At 36.2% G+C, this 22,245-nt stretch overlaps 1 protein-coding gene across 1 annotated transcript in view; it reads left to right on the top strand.

Moving 5' to 3' along the window:
• Positions 1 to 8,893: 8,893 nt before the first annotated feature.
• Positions 8,894 to 22,245, top strand: part of LOC107559923 (beta-galactoside alpha-2,6-sialyltransferase 2-like) — a 20,796-nt gene continuing 7,444 nt past the window's right edge. The window contains exons 1-5 of the mRNA XM_016243951.1: positions 8,894 to 9,294; positions 15,631 to 16,392; positions 20,523 to 20,620; positions 20,730 to 20,831; positions 21,001 to 21,175. Coding sequence (XP_016099437.1) covers positions 15,654 to 16,392; positions 20,523 to 20,620; positions 20,730 to 20,831; positions 21,001 to 21,175 — 1,114 coding nt within the window. The 5' untranslated portion in view covers positions 8,894 to 9,294; positions 15,631 to 15,653. The remainder of the gene's footprint in view (positions 9,295 to 15,630; positions 16,393 to 20,522; positions 20,621 to 20,729; positions 20,832 to 21,000; positions 21,176 to 22,245) is intronic.

The raw sequence follows: 22,245 nt of genomic DNA, 5'->3' as shown, positions 1-22,245 counted from the left end.
GGATGCTACAAATGCCTTGTTTGTAATGGGTTTTAATGTTTTTGTGTCGTTGTGCCGGACACGGCATCAACAGCGCAACAAATCCCCGACAGAAAACTGCTGCCGGGTTCTATTTATGACGTGCTGACACAAATTTCAAATGGTTTTCAACGGTCGTTTGAGTGCGTCCAGTGTAGGCAGACTTTAGCTGTTGAAGACACTGTTACTCACCTATTGAGAAGAAACAAAGCAACCTCGGCGTCCGATCGCAGGCCTCCGCTCCTTGAGTTCTCTCCTGCGCTGGAAAGCTGATCCGATATTTACACGGGTCCTACTTCTTGCCTTATCGTTCGTAGATGTTTTCCTCTTTTGTTTTTATCCGCCATCTCTATCTTTCTGTCACTCGGCTCGGCTAATGTCCGTCCCATGCACTGAACGCGCTCTCCTCCACATCACGAGTAGACACGCCCTTTATTGCTGATTGGCTACAAGTTTGTTTTGCGATTCGGCCCGAATCCGTTTTTAAAGTGTTTTTGAAAAATCACTTACTCTGCCTTTAAGAGGGGGTTCTATGAGATCAGTGGCATACCTAATACCATCGGTGCAATAGACTGTACCCATGTGCGTATGAAAGCACCATCCGCAAATGCAATATGTGAACAGAAAAAATTACCACTCCATCAACGTTCAAATAGTCTGCGATGTCAGCTGTAACATATACTAAATGTTGTTGCACGCTGGCCCGGAGGAACTCACGATTCCTTTATTTTACAAAACAGTTATTTAGGACAGCGCTTGCAAGCTGGGGGTGGTGAAGAGGGATGGCTTCTTGGTGAGTAGAAGTGTGCCCAGAATATTTTTTAGTTCATTTAAACAAAGGTTCATTATCAAAACATGGCTCATGACACCTCTAGCCAACCCAACGACCCCTCAAGAAGTGCGCTACAACCTGAAACATGCCCGTGCGCGCTCAGTGATAGAACGCACAATTGGGTAACTCAAATCCCATTGGATGTGCTTGGATGCAACTGGTGGAATGCTGTTATACAGGCCAGACAAAATCTGTCAGATTGTTTTAGCATGTTGTGTACTGCACAACATCGCAATGGCACGGGGTGTACCTGCTCCTTATGGACAACATGCACAGCCGGAACCTGTGGGTGACGAGATGCACGCGCCAGCCCAAGCAGCGCTTCAAGCACGCCTTCAGTTGATACAACGTTTATAATGGTACATAATCTCATTCTATTTTTTTTAAATAGCTTTTGTAGTTTGCTGCAGTGAGTGCACATTCTATAACTGAGCAAATGAATTTGTAAAAGTGCTTTTAACAATTGCAAAAAAGTTTTAGGGAATATTAATTAAATGTTTTGGTCCATCTATCAGTTGCTTCAGAGGTATTGCAAATATTACATACAACAATAATAAAATAGTGCATTGACATAAAGGAAATTTACTTTGGGTACTTAAGTACTTTTAAAAGCAAGTACTTCTGTACTTTTACTTAAGTAAAATCTGTCTTTACAACTTTTACTTGTAATGGAATAAAATTTGACCAGCAGTATGTACTTTCACTCAAGTAATGGAGTTGTGTACTTTGTTCGCCTCAGGATGTATGCATGTAACTTCCAGTTACTTTCATCAAATTTGAAAGCCCATGTGTTCAAAGTAACCGTGCTTCTCTTGAATCTTCATGCCCCATCAGATTCGACTGGAAAATTGCTCACAATTCACAAATCCAAATGTTCATGCCAATCTGTGAGTAGACTATGGAAAAGCCTGTCTGTGGCCTGATTTTAAAAGTGGCAGAAAACAGTGTCTTCCTGACACACTCTTCCTTCACAGAGCTGTTCAACTTCTAGGAGAATTTGCATAATGCTTACACTCAAAATACACCAAGCGGCACGGTGGCTCCAGGCGTGGACATGACCAACCAGATTCTGTAATTGGTCCAGTGAGAATTCAGCCGTGCACAGAGCCTTCAAAACCATCATGGGGATTGTGGGCACCAGCTGTACTGACCCATTTGGATGACAGCAGACAAAAAGAAAACACATTCTGGTAGAGCATTGTTAATGGGCTGTACATGGTGGGTTGCACAGGACAGCTGTGTGCCACTCTCCCCAGAGCTCCCTAAATGTTGCCTGCCTAAACATCATGTTCTAGTTTCTTAATAAGCAGAAGTGAGTGTGTATTAGTTGGAATTGCAGAATATGACTGTACGGAGTTGAAATAGTTTACCTCAAAATTAAAATTCTATCATTTTTATGATTTATGTTGCTCCAAAACTGTACAACCGTTTCTTCTGTGGCACATAATTATTTTTTTCAGAAATGTCAGTTGTTGTTGTCTTTGTTCTCTCTGTTCAATGGTAACCCAAATGGGGACAGAAATTATAATTTGACTAACTAAATTTGCCTCTCTTTAGTGTAATCTTATATGATCTGCTTTTAAATGGGCAAGCATGCACAGATGAACTAAGTAAACCTTGTGCTTCATTTTATTTGAAATACATGTTGTGACACACCGTATTAACAATGACTCAATCTTAACCGTCAGTTAGAGTATAAAGAAAATGGTGAATGTGATAAGCAGAATCTGATGTCTTGATATTTTTTTTCAGAATCCACTGCACCAGAGGGTAGTAGTAATGACTGTCTGTTTATCAAAGGCAGTGTCTATTCACAGTTAAACTGTGGGTGTGTTCCTTTTGCTGTTTTTCTTTCTCGTAGTCTTTACATTCTTTGGTATGTCAGTATTCAATACTTGATTTAGTGAAGTAAAAGTTCATGAGCCTGAAGGTCCAAATTTTACCATGCTTCATAAGGATATATATATATATATACACACACACACAACAGTTCTTTCCGATTGGTTAAGAGGAGTGCGATATTTTAGTGATAACAGAGTTCCAACCATTTAACAGCTTTACCATGCTTCATAAGGATATATATATATATATATATATACACACACACAACAGTTCTTTCCGATTGGTTAAGAGGAGTGCGATATTTTAGTGATAACAGAGTTCCAACCATTTAACAGTTTGTATCACTGCACTTGCGGTATTTCTCACAGCAAATGAAGTGTCATGGCGGATGCGCAAATCCACTATAAGTTTTTTAACAATAGTGTTTTTGTGTCATGGGGATGTACTTTTAAATCTTTTTTTAGGTGAGAATGTACTTGTTTAGACTTCAAATATGTGATTTGTAAATAAAGGTAATGTCTATTTGAAAATTTTGCAGCATCATTTTCGAAGGTGTGAGCTCCAGGGCGTCAATGATCGTTCAGTGATCATGAATCCACCAAGAGCAGCCTCACCTCGGCCAGATCTTCTGGAATTTGCTGCTGACTCTGATGTCTCTTAAGCTGTTACGCAGTTAAACACGAGATACAATTTGTTTTGGGTAAATCTAACGTGCAGTCTTTGGTCTCATAAATTTATTATTTGTTCCAGAGCACATAGTTTTGGCTGAGGGCAAAATCTTATCACATTATATTTCATGTAATATTACATATTAATATTAATTCTGTTTTGTTCTATTTCATCAACAAAAATAGCCTAGTTCAAAAACAAAGTCACAGCTGAGCTGCTGTTTTAAAACATTAATCTCATAACATTTTTATTATGAGATGCATTAATGCCACCGCCGAGTCTTATCAAAAATTCTGTAAATATTCCTTAATGCCACATTTGTGCTCTTCTGTGCCATGCAAAGATGAATTGATGATGCTGATTTCATTTGACTGGTAACTTATTCTTCCTGTTTGTATCTTATTTTAATTGAATTTCTTGTTTAATTAAAATTTAGTTTTTAAATCTAAATTTTTGGCACAAAAGATGACATTCATTTAATAAAGAAAAATGGCATTACAAAGTAAAAAAAAAAAAAATTACTTTCTGTCATTGATCAGAAGGTGTCTGTTCCTATTGTTTTTTTTTTCTTTTAGTAGGAGCACTTAGTGCTCCTGAAAAGAAATGTAAGCATAGAGTCCTTATAATGTTAAAAAATAAATGCAAACATTTTTGCAAAATGTAAACTATTAAATATAATCAACAAATCATGCAATACTGTACCAGTAAATAAGTGTTTTGAGGGCTTAGCTAAACAGGCCAATTATAGACACTAATCCTTCTCATTTTTTATTAAATCATTCTTTAATTTCACTAATCAATCTTTTTTTTTATTGAACACAGGGGGTCATTAATGATGCTTACATTATAACATGTGCAAATTCACACACAACGTATCTTTAATTTGTCCAGAATTGCAGGTGCTTGTCTTAATATACAAGAAGGTTTAGAGAAAAGATTAAATAAGTTGTTAATAAATGTTATTATAGATTATAAAGTGTTTTATAATTAAATATATCCGAAAGGTCATTAAAAATTCCCATTTTATTTATATTTATATTTGGGAGAAGGTGTAACTAACATTTTCATGAATCCCAACAATTTGTCAGAATGGACTACAGAACAAAGAACATTTTAGAGGAAGTAATGTTCTGTGTTCATAGGTTTACTGAACATGCAGGGACTGGGATGCTGGGGGGGGGGGACAAAATCAGGTTGATTTAGATCATAGCCTAGACTACTATCGCACTGGGTCAGTGCACATGCATAGACACATCCATCATTTCAAGATGTCATGACAACAGCCCGGTTCCAACTGGTATCCACCTTTTTATCTACGCCCCATGACGCTTTGTGCAAATAATGGGAGTAACTTCCCTTTACACTGTAAACAACCAGTAAAGGTTTGGCTCTATGAACACAATAATAAGAATTTTCAAAAAACGGTACAATAAGGTGATATTATTTAACTCACCCTTCAACCACCGATCATTAAAAGGATATTTAAAAGTGGAAAACATTAACAAATTAACTCCTAAAGATCCTCCTTCTATCTGCAGCAATATTACGGACATGTTAAATATCATTATAGTAATATGTCTTACAGCATTGTGAAAAAAAAAACTTTTTTAAAAATGCATAACATTTTAAAGAGTATTAAAAATCTTTTTGTTTGTTTGTAATAATTGAAGCGCTACAGAATTCTGGGCTCTCTGTCAACATCTGTGGTTGGCAGATGCAACTGAAAAAGACAATTAAAAGAACCAATCACATTTTGGAACATAAGTTACTCCTCACGTAGGGCTGGATGATATGACCAAAATTTATATCATCATTTCAAGATGTCATGACAACAGCCCGGTTCCAACTGGTATCCACCTTTTTATCTACGCCCCATGACGCTTTGTGCAAATAATGGGAGTAACTTCCCTTTACACTGTAAACAACCAGTAAAGGTTTGGCTCTATGAACACAATAATAAGAATTTTCAAAAAACGGTACAATAAGGTGATATTATTTAACTCACCCTTCAACCACCGATCATTAAAAGGATATTTAAAAGTGGAAAACATTAACAAATTAACTCCTAAAGATCCTCCTTCTATCTGCAGCAATATTACGGACATGTTAAATATCATTATAGTAATATGTCTTACAGCATTGTGAAAAAAAAAACTTTTTTAAAAATGCATAACATTTTAAAGAGTATTAAAAATCTTTTTGTTTGTTTGTAATAATTGAAGCGCTACAGAATTCTGGGCTCTCTGTCAACATCTGTGGTTGGCAGATGCAACTGAAAAAGACAATTAAAAGAACCAATCACATTTTGGAACATAAGTTACTCCTCACGTAGGGCTGGATGATATGACCAAAATTTATATCACGATATATTTCTTAATTTCGGTAGATACAATATAATTCCGATATCGATATGAACACTATAAAAAAAAGCCTAATAAAAACTGCCAAGAACACCCACAACAGATGTATGTACCTAAAAGCTTCTGAAAAATGAATTTTCCAAGTCTATGAAACCTCCTCCAAAAAAGAAAAAAAAAAATACAGCACAAATAAATTAATTTGTGATTATATCAAACTATAGGCTGACATACACTACTAGTCAAAAGTTTTTGAACAGTAAGATTTTTAATGTTTTTTAAAGAATTCTCTTCTGCTCACCAAGCCTACATTTATTTGATCGAAAATACAGCAAAAACAGTAACATTTTGAACTATTTTTACTATTTAAAATAACTGTTTTCTATTTAAAAATATTTTAAAATGTGATTTATTCCTGTGATTTCAACACGCACCTAAAGCCCCCCAAAAATGGTCAAGCAGGAATACCAAAATAGACATAATTTGTATTTACCAAAACCATAACATAGGAGAATACCTACAGTACCCACACAATAAGGCCAACATATCTGGTAAACGAGACCTTACCAAGATCAATTGAAACACAGGAGTATACATGCTACAAACAAAGGAACCTAGATGAGAAACAGATTAACCAAATCAAACAATCCATCAGTAACCACTAAACTAATTAATACCGGGAACAGCAGAAACGGGAACCAAACACATGAGCTAAAGAAAACACAAACATTACATAATCATGATAGAAATGGAGCAGAGCTGTTTTAAATTCACTGTAAACAATGGCTTAACAGGGCTTATTGCTTTATTTGATGTTTCTGAGATTTGAGTTAGTTAGAAGCTGTACTTGCATGACTGGAAAAAACTGTTTGGAGAAAGGCAGCAACTGGGTGACTGACATCTTGTTTGAGTGGTAAAAATGAAAAACTCATTTTAACAACCATTTTGTGACCAAAACTTTTTTCCATATTGTCACTAGATTTTTAATGTTTTTTTTTTACATTTCATTTATCTGAATTTTTAAATACTCTAATTACAAATTCTATAGCTGTGATGCATTAATTTCCACTGCCTCTACCAACGAGAACATTTCTTTAGGAATTGAATGTTTGACATGATTAAATCTGAAAGCTTACTTGAATGTAAATGACTGAATCTAAAGCTAATATCTAATAGCCCTTGCATCCAGCATCAACATGAGATGTTTAACCAATGTCCTGAATCTTTGCTGCAGGCAGCTGAAATGTGCACCATCAAATTCCATTGCAAAGTGTGGAGAATGATGTAGCTTAATTTAAACAAATAGTTCAACCCAAAAATGAAAAAATGTACGTATTTTGGCCAGAAGCAATGGTTTAAAGTTAAAATGGCTAATGATGGATTTGTTTTAAATCCATACAGCTTTTCACTTCACTTGGTGAGTAAGGAATGTAATGTTAAATGCTGGTGTCCAGATGATATATACCATTCCATCCATGCATTCTTTTGCTGCCTATACAATCCCTTCTCCAATAAAATATGAGTTTTTGTCATTGTCTTCTGCCTCTTTAAAAAGTTTAAGAATAGTAACAAATTGTTTGTGTATGAGCCTTAATATAAATAAATAATTTAAAAAATAAAGCATTTAGTTGACCTGGGGCCTGTTTCATAAAACAAGTTTACCAAATAAGTCAGGCTTATTTCAGTTAGTCTGACTTATTTTGAGCCAAATCAGTTTACAATAAGTCAGACTAACTGAAATAAACCTGGCTTATTTGGTAAACTTGTTTTATGAAACAGGCCCCTGGAAGTAAAAATAAATAAATACAGAAAAAAGTAGTCAAGCTTTGATATAGTAGTTGACTGGGGGAAGGTAGTGGGGAAGGGACTCCTCTTTTTCAAACCAAATCAGATTAAACAATGTTCCCCAACACTGCGTATAAGGTATAAGACATATCTCACACAAGGATAAGAACTCTGCTAGTATGTCAATAGTTATGGTAAGTCTAACTTACAAAGCCCTGATTTGATAAACCAGTTTGCAAGAATGCAAAATAGAGAGTGCCCGAGGCATCTTTGTGATTTGTGATTTTGTTGGTACTCATTTCGATTGGTAACAGCCTTATAGTGCCATATTATTTTTATTGTTAAAATGTAAGTATTTGGCATGAAAGATGATGCATGCATACATCTAATAAGGATATGTGAAAAAAAGCCCTTTAAAAGCAAAAAATACACTGGAAATCAATTTAAGGGCGCAATATTATGAATATGCCTATAAGTAAGAGCTCACAGAAGGCTGATTTATGTAGTCTATGTATGTAAAGCTTTTTCCCTTGATTTTTGTCAGAAGTTTCTGTCAGCAGAAATTATTAATTATTTTGTGAATTTATATAAAATCATTTCCTATTTACTTTATTCATCAATAAAGCCACATAACCTTTAAAATTGGCTTTTGAAGTCACATAGTCAAAGGGAGCTCAATGTAGTTTCAGTTGATTGTAGCATACAGTAAATACACCTTTGTCTCTATTTCCTGTGGCATGTCCTAAAGGTCTTTCACTTTCTGACTAAATAGTTGATTTAGGAACATTCTTACGAACTTACAAAGAACTATACGTTTTTTCTCAAGAAGGTTTTTTTGTGACTCTGGCCCCAGATCTCAACTAAAGTGAGAATTTATGGGTGGAACTGGAAAAGGCTGTCCACTTATGATGTCCTTGTGCTTGAACAGTTCTGCAATGTTTACTTTAGCTGTCTACTTTAGGAGAAAAAAGTAGAACAAACTTTAAAAAGTGTGTGTGTGTGTGTGTGTGTGAGAGAGAGAGAGAGAGAGAGAGAGAGAGAGAGAGAGAGTGTTTGTCCTAGTATTCACTACATTATGGGGACCAACTTAAAAAATTTACCCCCAAGATCAAAATTTTATATATATATTGACCTTTGGGGACATTTTTGGAGTCTGCTTGAGGAAGCTTTAGATTATAAACAATATATTATTTTATATTAGATTATTTTTAAATTATAAAAAATGTACAGTGTGCGCACTGCAAAGAAAATAAAAGAAATATTAATTCTTAAACATTAAGTCTGTGTCGTTCCCTCAGTGAATGTGAATGCATAAAGAAACGAACGTCCACGATTAGCCTAATGCATTGAACAATACCTGTGAGCATCCGACCGGACACTGCATGTCCTCGGTGAAAGACATCGCGCACTGTAGCACTGGAGAGTCTACAAGAAATGGCGTGGGAAAACACACTGAGGGCGGGCGAATCTGGCTAGTCGTCTCTCTTTCGTTGTCTGCACTCATTAGATCTCGTCCCAGAGTTTTGAGAGCTGAAGTAGAGCGTGACTTTAGACAATACCATCCTGCGTAGGCAATAGCGAAACTGACAAAGATGAACGGAATGACAGAGAGAAAACAACTCGGGTCCAGTCCTCTGGCGAGGAAACGGCGATGGATTCATGTTTTAATGTAGTGAATGTTCACGCGTGGACGTTTATTACTGTTTATTTGGTTTATTACGAGCGCATGCTGAACGGAGCGGGCGCGAGAGGTTGAATGCAGCCGCGCAACGCGAACTGTCTACCGCTTCTGTAAGTATAGGCTACACACTACTCGTAAACAGATTTTTAGCTGTAGATTTTTTTTTGTATGCCACAATACTGTATTCAGAAATGTATTTGCACTTTTTAAGATGATTCTATGTCATGTAGGCTTTTTAAATGAGAGAAGTTTGCAGTTCTCTTTCATCTTCTCGATGTTTCAGAGAACCGGGCTTACGACAGTAACCTACTGTTTTCGTTCGAACGTGTATTTGTACATTTGAGTTCCATATAGCCTACTTTCACATTGTCATTGTAATTTCATATTTGGGTAATCGATTTATGCAGCGTTTCAGTTAGGTTGTGGACCTGCAGTCTGTTTGAACAACTTTCTTCCTTATACATTAAATCAGTCGAGAATGAAAATAACTGCATTTAAAAATAGGTATCCTACCACCATGAACATGTTCAAAGGAAATGTCACATGCCACTTGTCGAAAATGTAGATTTAAATGATTAGACACATCAAAGAGAACATATTCAGCGGTATGCAGCCTATGTCTTATTATACATACAGTAGGGCATTGTCTCAGTAGAGGGTAGAGGGCTTGTCTCTACATCTGTCCTAGACAGCACACTACCACCATTAGCCATTACATACTGACATTAATCACCCAGTTTATGTTTGCATCCTATTTGTGCTCTGCTTTTTATGGAAAAATTGCATTCTGCAAATCTGGCTGCTGAAAAGAACACCGACTGTATATTGGATCTGTGAATACTGATTCAATATAGAATAAATCATTTTCAAACCATCTATCTGTAAATAATAACTGGGAAATGGATTGCGTTGTTTATGGATCTTATGCAGGTTATATTTTATCGAGCCTTTTTGCAGAGATTAGAGTACAACCTGAATTTGGTGTCTAACACAAGAGTTGAGGATGACTGGCCAGATGCTGGCAGATTGTACTTGGCAAGAGTGCATATATAGGTTTAGTATTCTACCCTGGTTTTAGACAGACCATCGGATCAGTTGACTGGGTGCAGAAAAAGATAGAAGTAAAATTTGGAAAAAGAAGAACAATACGTCAGACCATGCATCCATTATGACGATATAATAATCTCAATCAGCAAATTTTTTTCCCTTTTTTACACCTCTTTATTAACGGTTTATTTGTTCCTCATGTGACAGCACTTCTTTTGTTTCTCTGCATACTACCCATCAAAATGTGCCCTTATTCTGTCTCCATTTGTTAATTTTTCTTTTGGCAAAGATCTGTCACACACAAACCTTCTGTTTGGATTGAAAAAGCTTTTCTTCTTCTTGTTTTTTTTCTTTCTTGGCAGGTTTACTTAAGTGTGTTTAAAGGCTTTGCTGATTTAAAATTCTCCTCCTCAGTGGATTGCCTTTGCTGGCGTAGGCGTTTGTTTCTCTCAGTGGTATTGGGCACAGGCCAAGTATGAAGGACTAAGAGAGAGCAGGTGAAATTATTTATATCATATAATTTGTGATGGTGTACCGTAGTCTAATGGTTAAGGATCTCATCTTCAAAACAGAAAGTTTGCAGATTAAATCCCATGGTGTGACAGGAGAGGTACATGAGATTAATTCTTCTCCTTTACCTTGTGCCCTTGAACAAGGCACTCAACATCAGGTAGCTACTCGGGTGCTTTTTCTAAAATAATTTGTATACTTGATGCAAAAGAGTTGAAATGAAACAACAAAGAATTTGCATATTTGTGGTGATGCCATTGCACTGGCTCTCCTCCTTGTAGTTTTTGCCAGCACAAAGCTGGAATTGTGCACCTGACTCCCACACTTTAAGCCTTACTAAGCATGAATGTGTTTGTATCTGCTTGTAGCATGTGTGTGTAGGCAGCTTATCAAATGCTCTTCAGTGTCTAAATCTATGATTGCATGAAAGGGAGAACATTTTAAGCAGAAGATGATATATACGAATGGAGACATTGTCTTGTGAAGTTCCCCTATACTGTAGCATATTTAACTATATCCTAACCACATTGATTCCTTAATCTTATTGTTCAAAAAGCTGAAACAAGTACAGGTGACAACATGTTTTGCATAAATTATATCTGAGCTATTAGATATCTGCTCAGAGGCACAATGGTCATCTATAGGGTTTAAACATGCAATGTGGTTACTAGTTCAGATCTCTCACACTAGGTTACACCACACCCATGCTGCTAGGAAGCTTAACTTTATTGCCACTTTCTCCTAGCTAGAAAATTTGACTGAATTAATTTTCTGCATGGCTAACTGTATAACTAGAATTTCAAACAATTTAGAAGAGTTATAAACTTGGATGTTGCCTTAGCAAGTACAGCTACTTTATCTTGTTCAGAAGCTGAACCATGGACTAAACCTGCAACCCAAATCCATAAAAGAATTGCTTATCCAAAAATGACAATTAATAATTTATCCTCATGTTGTTTTAAACCTGTATCACTTTCTTTATTGAGTAGAAGAAAAACGTGCTGGCCACTGTTTTGCACGCAATTATAATGAACAGGGATTGAAGCTTTAAAGCTTAAAAATGACATAAAAGCACTTTTGTTGTGTAAAACAACAGTAAATTTTTATAGCGGTATTCATTCTTGTTAATGTTATTGATATTGTTTTACATGTAGTTTTTTTTTTTTTTACTTGAAGCCTGGGGGTGTGGGGGAGGGGGGGGATAATAATAAAAACTAAGCATAAAGACCCGTCCCTAACCTCACCCCTCAACATAAACGTCACTGGGGCGTGAGCAGGCCACACACAACAAAAACAAAACATACTAATGAGGATTTAATATGATTTAGCCTCGAATTTGCCATGATATTGTTTTTGTTTAATGTTCCTTTAAGCATAAATTAGTTACGAGTTGCTGTGATATTGTGTTGGTTAGTGCTCCTTTTGGTGAAGCTGGTATACTTTGCTTATTTCAAAAGCAATTTCTTGGTGCATTAAATACACTGTATCTCATTGACAGATAATTCTAACCTAACCAAACTTCCCTCAATACCATAATGGCAATCCATCATCTAAAGTATTTTTGCCCCAAGCCCTGGTTAATTTCTGACCTTTGTGACAATAAAGATAACACACTATACATATATGCTAGCATATGGCAGTTAGAATAATAGCATCAGTAAAACCCCTGTTTTCCTCTGTATCAATTAAAACCACTGTTATTACTCCTTTCAATAGTAAAAAGAGACTTTGACCCCAGGCAGGTATACCTAGCATATGGTATACGCAGGTGTACGTAACCTTTCGCCCTTTTTTATTTAACACTGTTAGATGAAATTTGTCTTTCTCGTCTAGGCGATTAGAGCTGTGTCTTTCTGTATCTTAGAAAGGTTTTGTTTACAAGCCACTATTTAGCAATAATTATACAAAGAAATATGACAAAATAATCATTTTGAAAAATGAGCCTGTCAAGATACTGTAGAAGTATCATAAAGGTTATTCATGTCACTTCAGAGCTATATTTCACGATACATTGATGTTTAAGCTGTTATTTTCTGAAAATATTGACATCCAGAATGTTTAGAAATCATCATTTGTTCCACATTAGAGTCCTACAGGTTTGGAACATGAGGGAGTAAATAAGGACAATTTATTTATTTAATTTTCCTGATTAAGCTATTCTTTTACATGTGTAATTATTTGAAAATAAAATGTTCAGTTTGACTATCAGATGCCCCTCAGAGATGCAATGTAGTCTTCCTAGTTGAGCTAAAACTTTCCTGCTTTTTTTTTTAAGCTTTGAAGCCCTTTGAAATTTCTGGCTAAATATGTTTCAGAACTCAATGAAATTTTAGTCAAATATTCCCTCACTTATTTTTCCTTATGGAAAGCTACATTTAACTTACCTTCCCCAAATTGAGAATCTAAATTAAGCCTCTGAAAATAAAATTATAACATTCTTCAAAATATTATCATTGATAGTTGTCTGCGGCCTTAAATCTTCTCTGTGGTTTGTTGTTTTGTGTATAATGATGGTCAGGTCCCCTGCAGTGTGAAAGCAGATAGCAGTGTCTGGCAGTCAGTTCTAAGAAATAGCAGCAATTAAAAACTAGAACTGACCCAGAACTGCAGGCATCCCATTCCTACTGCGAACCAGCACCTGCATACAGTACACACACTATGTGTACATAAATGTGGTAGTTGGAGATTGCAACTGTACTGACTGTAATTTGACCTCTGTTATTTATACTGTTGTGAATTAGTGAGAGCTATTGTGCTTGTTATCTCAGAGACATTACTGGGATGAGCAGAGGACAGGTTATTTATGCGAAATCTCTTGGTGCATCAAGGTCAGCGAAAACTGGTTTTTATACATGCTAGTACAGAGTATTAGTCTCTATAAAACATCCACCGATGAAGTGCTTAGAACATAAATATTCTTGAACAAAAAAAATAAAAGGTATTGACACTGGTATTCTGAGGATGCTTGGATGGCTCACTGTTATAAGGATGGCCAGTTTACTCTGCTCTGTGTATTACAGTGTTCTTCTTTAACTCTGCTTTGAATAAACTGTGAACATGAGCAATTTGCCCACATACTGTAAGAGCAATTTTCAGCACACCAAATTGATTCCTTCATTGTGTGAAGCAGATTTCTCTGAGAATGAAAGGGGTTTGATTTGACAGAAAATCCATGTAAAGTATAGAGAGAAAAACATCAGTCAACTCTGGACTTTGACAAAATCCCACAAGATTTAAATCTGCAGACATTAAGGCTCACAAGGAGCAAAAGGAAGTGGGTATATATACTTTTTAAATGATCCTTTATTTAAAATGGACTCTGCATCATTCGCAACAAGGCAGAGAGAGTCTCTTTGAAGCAGAATCAAGCAGAAGGTTCAAATAGGATGAAACTGCTGAACTGAATGTTAACAGTGAGAGAAGAGAATGAGTAGATATTTGAGAATCACTGATGAATTTATTTCATAATTCAAAATGAATGAAACATAATTGGTCAGTCTAAACTTTTAATATGGATGTCCCTTTAACCTGTTTTTACTGTAGATGTTAACTGTTTTTGTTGTCTCTGGATCTGTCACGCTCTCTCCTCTCTCTGAGCTTCTTTCTATAATCTATAGGGAGTATAGAGTATAAATAGTCCCAATTATTTTTTATCAGCATGCCCATATTTTTATTGTGGGAACAAAATATAATTAAATTAAAAGGTTGTGTTCTGATCCGTATGAATTCAGTAATAGTTGTTTTATATGAAGTTATCAGTAACAAAATGGGTCAATGGCACTGTTCCTTCTAAGCCCAATTCACACACAGAAAAGTATATTTCTGCATTTTAATTACAGAAAGAACATTAGGCTCAAGAAAAATCCTTAATATTTTTCATTTAACATGGTTATCAAAAGTTTTTATTGATTTTTTCTTTTTATTTTGTTCTACTGCATCTATCTTTGTGAGCACAAAAATTAAGCATTTGCTGTATTAATCTCTTAAAGGCATAATTAACTTCTGGAAAGATGGGGTTTTAATATAGGTTGGCTGTCTATGCAGTAGAAATGTGATTAATTTTATTTTTTTTAAATGGTGCTACACAACTAGAGACAACAGAGGAAAAGAGAAGTGGTAAAAAAAAGAAGAGGTAGGAAAACTTCAACACCCATAGTGCACCGGGCTCGATCAGACACAGATACAGAAAAGTTACAGTATGACTAGTTTTCACAAAAGCCCTGCAGCTGTCAAAATTCTGCCAGAAGATGATGCATTTTGCTGGCAAATAAACGGCGATATCTTGGTGCAAGTAACACAGAAAAATAATACAAATTGTTCATTTACTTTTACCACTCACATTGTAACAATATAAAGCTGGTTGAAAATCAGTGTACTTAACCTTTAAATGTACAGTTCTTGACTGCTTAACTCAGTTCTGTGTCAAGAGATACTAGTGTCAGATTGGCTTTTCAAACCTGTGCAAAAAACTTTCACACCCAAACAGTATGTGCTAGTTAGGTATGTTTTGAAGCATGGCAGCTGGTTTAAGCTGGTCCTGTGCTGGTTATGAGCTGGTCCTAAGCAGGACCTAGTTGCTTAGGCCCAGCACATGACCAGCTTAAACCAGCTCATCATGACCAACTAAGGACCAACTTAAACCAGCTGCCATGCTTCAAAACATACCTAGCCAGCATATGCTTTTTTCTTTTTTTTTTTGCAGGGCAGTGACTGTCAGAGTAGTGACACCTGATCACAAATATCTCTGAAGCTGAACATTCAAATCACTCCAAATAAAAAGTAAAAAATGAAATGAACAAATATGTACAATTGCTGTACTAGGGTCTCTTGTAGGTTGCCAAGTTTTACAGTGTACATATTAAGCGTCACCCATTTCTGTCTCCCTCCAGGGTGAGTGTTGTGGAACAGGGTGATGGGAGTCCAGGACTCTCTGTTGCCGGGCTTACGGCATGTCACAAAACAGTTGGCTCAACTTCTGCTGCTGGTCCTACTGCTCTGGATGCTGTTTTTCCTCGTTGTCTTTACCTACTTCACTGACTCCCAGGTGAACCAGCCCCATAAAATGTTCAAAACGTTCAACTCTGAATCTGAACACTCAACCTATGTTCAGCATAGTTCCCGGGCCATCATGGCATCCCATAATTCCCACTGGCGTCTGTATGCAGACAGGAAGGGTCCTTTCCAGCACAGGCAAGTGTTTCAACCTCCTCGCACTAGAGAAGAGTTTTATTTCAGGAATTTTGGCGAACGTCATCCAAGAGCTAGGAAGTACTTGAGGAAGCCTCCTAGAAGTGGGTACAGTGATGACTATTTTTCCAATGACTGGTCGGTGGTTCGTGGTCTGTGGAAGGGTCAGGTGTCCTCCAAAATGCTAAACCATCGACTCCAGCAAGCCTTGAAGGACCATGTTCACTCTAATAAGCACAATGTTCTCTACAAAGGCCAACGAAAGGCAAACAAGAGTGTAGAGGAGATGCTGTGTCAGATGAAACGGCAAGCCCAACTCAGGACCCTGGATGGCTCTGAACAGCCCTTTGTTCACCTAGGTTTTAAACAGCTGGCTTCTTCTAAATTGCAGAAGATGTACACAACATGTGCCGTGGTGACTTCAGCAGGGGCAATATTGAACTCATCACTGGGACGTGAAATTGGTGAGTTGGACAGGGATACTATGCATATACAGGTGCATCTCAATAAATTAGAATGTCGTGGAAAAGTTTCAACTCAAATTGTGAAACTCGTGTATTAAATAAATTCAATGCACACAGACTGAAGTAGTTTAAGTCTTTGGTTTTTTTAATTGTGATGATTTTGGCTCACATTTAACAAAAACCCACCAATTCACTCACCAATTCATCTCAACAAATTAGAATATGGTGACATGCCAATCAGCTAATCAACTCAAAACACCTGCAAAGGTTTCCTGAGCCTTCAAAATGGTCTCTCAGTTTGGTTCACTAGACTACACAATCATGGGTAAGACTGCTGATCTGACAGTTGTCCAGAAGACAATCATTGACACCCTTCACAAGGAGGGTAAGCCACAAACATTCATTGTCAAAGAAGCTGGAAAAAGTTGGGCTTCCATGCCACCTCAGCAGTGCCACAAACTGATCACCTCCATGCCACACCGAATTGAGTCAGTAATTAAAGCAAAAGGAGCCCCTTTTTACAGTAAATTAACATACTTTCCAGAAGGCCAACAATTCACTAAAAATGTTTTTTTTTGTTGGTCTTATGAAGTATTCTAAATTGTTGAGATAGTGAATTGGTGGGTTTTTGTTAAATGTGAGCCAAAATCATCACAATTAAAATAACCAACGACTTAAACTACTTCAGTCTGTGTGCATTGAATTTATTTAATACACGAGTTTCACAATTTGAGTTGAATTAGTGAAATAAATGAACTTTTCCATGACATTCTAATTTATACTAGTGGTCAAAAGTTTTGAATAAAAATTGTTTAAAGAAGTCTTATGCTCACCAAGGCTGCTTTTATTTGATTAAAAACAGTAATACTGTGAAATATTATTACAATATAAGCTAAATGTTTTCTATTGTAATATATGTTAAAATGTAACTTAGTAACTGTAATGACAAAGTTTTTAAGCAGCTATTTCTCCAGTCTTCAGTCTCACATGATCCTTCAGAAATCATTCTAATATGCTGATTTGGTGCTAAAGAAACATTTCTTACTGTTAGCAGCATAGTTGAAAACAGTAAAAAGGTTTTTCATGTGTAATTTGGTTGTGGAAATGGTGATACACTACCATTCAAACATTTGTGTTAAGTAAGAAAAAAAATACTGCTATTCAGCAAGGATGCATTAAATTGATAAAAAATTATAGTATTGGTCATAAATTGATAATAACAGAGCACCAAATCAGCAAATTAGACTGATTCCTGAAGGAACATGTCATTCTACCTGACCCACATCGATTCATTGATACATTACATGAATAAAGACAGCAATTTTTATTTTATTTTTCATTACATATGCTATTACAATCATGGAATGTATTTATTAAATATATTATTTAAAGTTAAAATATTTCTTTAGTTTTTAGAAGTTGAATTTAAAATCTTAGCTCAAAAAATCTGTCCATAATGTGTCCAATTACCCAAAATAGTTTGTCTAAAATTGTGTTCGTCTCGGACTTTTTAGTATCCAAACAGGCACTTTCTTGTCTTGTTTTGAGGGTTGCGCTCTCTTTCTCACTCTCTTACTTTGACTTTCATTCCCTCATTCCATTTCTTCCACTCAATTCATCACCACTCTTTTCCCCCCCTCGTTAGACCTTGATTTGGTCTGCTTTTGAATAGAGACATTGATGCACAAGGCCTAATTGTTGAATGTGTTGGAACATGAATACCACAGCTGAAAGCCAATGGCAGATAAGCATCAGAGCAGTTCTCCCTGTTCTCTAGAACCCCTTGAATAGCATTGCCCTGCTTCATTGTCAGAAAGAACGAAAGCAATGTTGCTGGAAGCCTCACTGTGTCTTTGCATGTTTTTTGTTTATTTATGGGAGTCTTAAAGGACCTTTTATTAGAAAAGTTTTGGAAACTGGACATTGAAACTTATGTCTTACAATTACAGCAGTAGTTTTTGTAGTGAACTCAAAGTATTGTACATTTATTTATTAAAAAGTCATATTTCTTTATTGAAATGTTTATTTGAATATACTCACATTTTTATTTCTCACAAATGAAGCAAAGTTTGGGAAGTGAGTCTAGATAAAATGGTTACTGTTACTAGATGTTAGTGAATTGTCTTTTGCTACCTTCTAGTGGTGATTGAATGTTTTGCATGTAAAAAGACATTGATGGAAGAAGATCATCATAATGCACCGTGGAGAGATTCTTTGATTATTCAGGTCAAAGAATAAGGAATTACTTAGTTTACTATAGGGATATTTCAGAGGTAAAAAATCCAATATACCTTCACATTAACCTCCTGTCCATTAGGAGTTTAATATGGTAGCATTTGCCTTACAACACTAGAGGGAGCAATATCTATAATATTAGCTTGGCCATAACACTTTTTGCAGACTGATTCATTTAATTAAGTTCTTTTTTAATAATAATAATAATTTCCAAATCAATAGGAAAAACAACAATAACTGAATACTTATGGTTTTGTGTAAAATGTCTAATGACAGAAGTGCCTGTTTTCTGTGTTTACTTAATGTTGGTGTTAAACACCTGCACTGAAAAAAAGGTGTATGATACACTTTTACAATGCACACTCAGAAATCACTTGAACTTTCACTATAAATACAAACAAAAGACAAGTAACACGTTGAACTGAACATGAAAATGTAATGTAGACAGACTGAAGTAGTATTTATTTTGCTTTATTTATAAGCTCAAATTTTTTTTTACAGTGCAGTTCAAAAACCTCTTAATAGAATAATGTTTGCGAAAATTATTAATATCATGTTAAATACATTAAAGGGCACCTATTATGCCCCTTTTTACAAGATGTATTATAAATCTCAGGTGTCCCCAGATGTGTTTGTGAAGTTTCAGCTCAAAATACTCCACAGATCATTTATTATATCATTTTGAAAATGCCTATTTTGAGTGGAAGCAGAAACAGGCTGTTTTAGTCCATTTCTCTTTAAATGCAAATGAGCTGCTGCTCCCTGCCCTCTTTCCAAGAACAGGGCTGTGCAATTTTAGCTCCTATCTCAGATCTCTGCCAAAAAACATCTGTTTGGTTTTGATTACCATGTATATCGCTCTGAAATCACGCGTTTTAAAGCCATATCAGTTTAAATGTCTGATATACGTTTTTCTGGACGCACACACGCAAACAGAGAGCGACTGTCACACGCATGCCTGTACTAAAAGTTCTCTTTCACACACAAGTTTATGTTAAAAACACACTTAAAAAACACAGTCGCTTATGTCTGTGAAGTTAAACAGTTGGGAAAGAAATCGAATGTCTATATTAGAGCGGTGTATTAAGTGACAGCAGCATAATATACAGTATATACTAACCGCTGTTTGGGCCTACGCTGTTAATATGACCCAAAAACAATAAAATAAAAGCAGAAAATCACTCTCTGCTCTGGATAGAACAACTTCTATAGCTCTAATAAGAAGACATTTCTTACTTGAATGCTGCTTTAAACATAGATAAACATGGCAGATAGTGTGTGTGCGGCTCACTCAGGGTAGGGTCATGGCTAATATGGCTGTGTCAGTCAACTATCGTGGGTGGGGCGGGTCACACTTTACGGATTTTGTGATCAGTAAGCTCTGAGACGCTGCTCATGATTTATAGAGATTAAAAAAAGGAGCGGGTGGATTTTTATCATTATAGGGTGGTTGTGTGCACACACTGCCAACACACATTTATGTTCAAACAGCATGTAAAAGTGAATTTTGCATAATAGCTACCCTTTAATTCCAGAGTCAATTATATAATGTATGTAGATTTCTCAGAATCAGGACAAGGTATTTTTAAGTCAGGGCACAACAAATTAAGCTGTTTTTTTTTTTTTTTTTAAATTCGGGCAAGTTGATGTGTAAATTCATGTCATTTATTAAAATATTTCTTAGTCAAAACAATGATTTGACAATTTTGTATGTTTTATAATTATTTTACAGTTTACATTTTTTTTACCTAAAAAAGCATACTCTTCTGTATAATCAGAGTTTAACTATGACAACGTAAAAGAATATTCAAGCATGTTGTCACAAAAGGTCAACATGTGTTCTCCCTTTAAAACTTGACCGGTCTTTTGATTGACTGCTGTTTTTGCCATTCTAGATTCCCATGATGCAGTACTGCGTTTCAATGCTGCACCCTACAAGGGCTACGAAAAGGACGTGGGCAGCAAGACAACCATTCGAATCATGAACTCTCAGGTTAGAGTAATTTGCGTTAATGTACCCAGACACAAACCTTCACTCTCTGACTCATTCCCTGTCTCCGTGTGCAAGGACTAAATAGAGATGTTTTCTTCTCTTTTATTAGATTCTAGCAAACCCCAAACACAACTTCAGCAGCAGTTTGCTTTATAAGGACATCACCTTGGTAGCCTGGGATCCTGCTCCTTATAACATTGACCTGCATAAGGTATCACATCATAGACAATCTGTCAGAAGTCTCATACCATTCAGCCCTGTTAAACTTTGCTTGTGCAGTTTTCTTGTAGGGGGCTTAATCTAAGACCTGTCTGTGAAACCAGGCCTAAGTGTCAGGACTTTATATTCAACCTAATATTTTGTTTTCTCAATGCCCACAGTGGTACCAGCAACCCGATTATGACCTGTTTACTCCATACATAAATCACAGGAAGAATTTCCCTCAGCAGCCCTTTTATATCCTGCATCCTTCATTCATCTGGAAACTCTGGGATATTGTGCAAAGCAACACAATGGAGAACATTCAACCCAACCCTCCTTCCTCAGGATTTATAGGTGAGCCTCTTCATCGTTAACACAAGCACATATTAACGCACAATTTGGCCACTTTTTGATCCTTACGACTAGGAAAATTGTTGTGCCACATGTTGTGACAGTCATTTCTGAGAGATTTGCCATGCTGTGCAACTGACGCACATATTCGACCCTAATTTAAGCAAGATCAAATGTTCTTCTGCCTACTTTTCCAGGGTATCTGCTGACTTCCAAATGATAATCATGTCTGTTTGTATTCACTGTTCCTCTTGAATAAATTTTTAACTGAAGAGCGTAGGATGTGTGCGTGTGTGTGTGCAAATTCTGAAATGTGTCACTAGGTAATAGCAATTTGATAGGTGCTAGTTCGGGGGCATGACAGGATTATTTCAATCAGGAAGGCAAACTCTCTGTAACATCTCTAGAGGATACTTACTTACCTTGCCGCAGGCCAGTAAATGACTGGCTAACTGAGGGCCTATAGCAGCATAGAGCCAATGAATGTGCGTACAAATACACACATGCACACTCTTTCTTATCTCCTTTGCCTTGTGAGTGCATTGCTGAATTTGAATGAAAATGAAGGTTTGGCTTAAAACTCAAGATCTAAAAGAGACAAACAAGTAACTGAACAAATGTTGCAGACTTTTTTTTTTTTTTTGCATGACTGACATATAATCCGAAGGTCTGTGTGAATCAAGTTGATGGCTCTCAAACAGACAATCAAATGTCCTAAACCTACCAAACATCATATGTGCTATCAAAGGCGCAATCCAGTATCTGCTACTAAGAGAGCACTACTTTTTTTGTCATTCATTGTTTTGAGTGAGTGATTGTGGATTGTACCTTTAACACACCATTTTGGCTTTGGCCTAAAGGAATTGTTCTACCAAACTATCATCATTTATTCCACCCTCATGTTGTTCCAAAACCATCACTTATTTGCTGCTTTGGATAAGAAAATGAGATAGGATGCTTCACAATAGAGTGCTGCAGTGATGACGTATTTTTGTGGGCCAACATTTATTATTTTATTATTAATAAACGAGTAGAAAACGAGTAGGATCTGTCCATTTGCTTTTGGATTATTG

The sequence above is a fragment of the Sinocyclocheilus grahami genome, unplaced genomic scaffold, assembly GCF_001515645.1.
Source record: "Sinocyclocheilus grahami isolate Dianchi unplaced genomic scaffold, SAMN03320097.WGS_v1.1 scaffold705.1, whole genome shotgun sequence".
NCBI classification, from domain to species: domain Eukaryota; kingdom Metazoa; phylum Chordata; class Actinopteri; order Cypriniformes; family Cyprinidae; genus Sinocyclocheilus; species Sinocyclocheilus grahami.
This window is presented reverse-complemented; position numbering and strand designations above follow the sequence as displayed.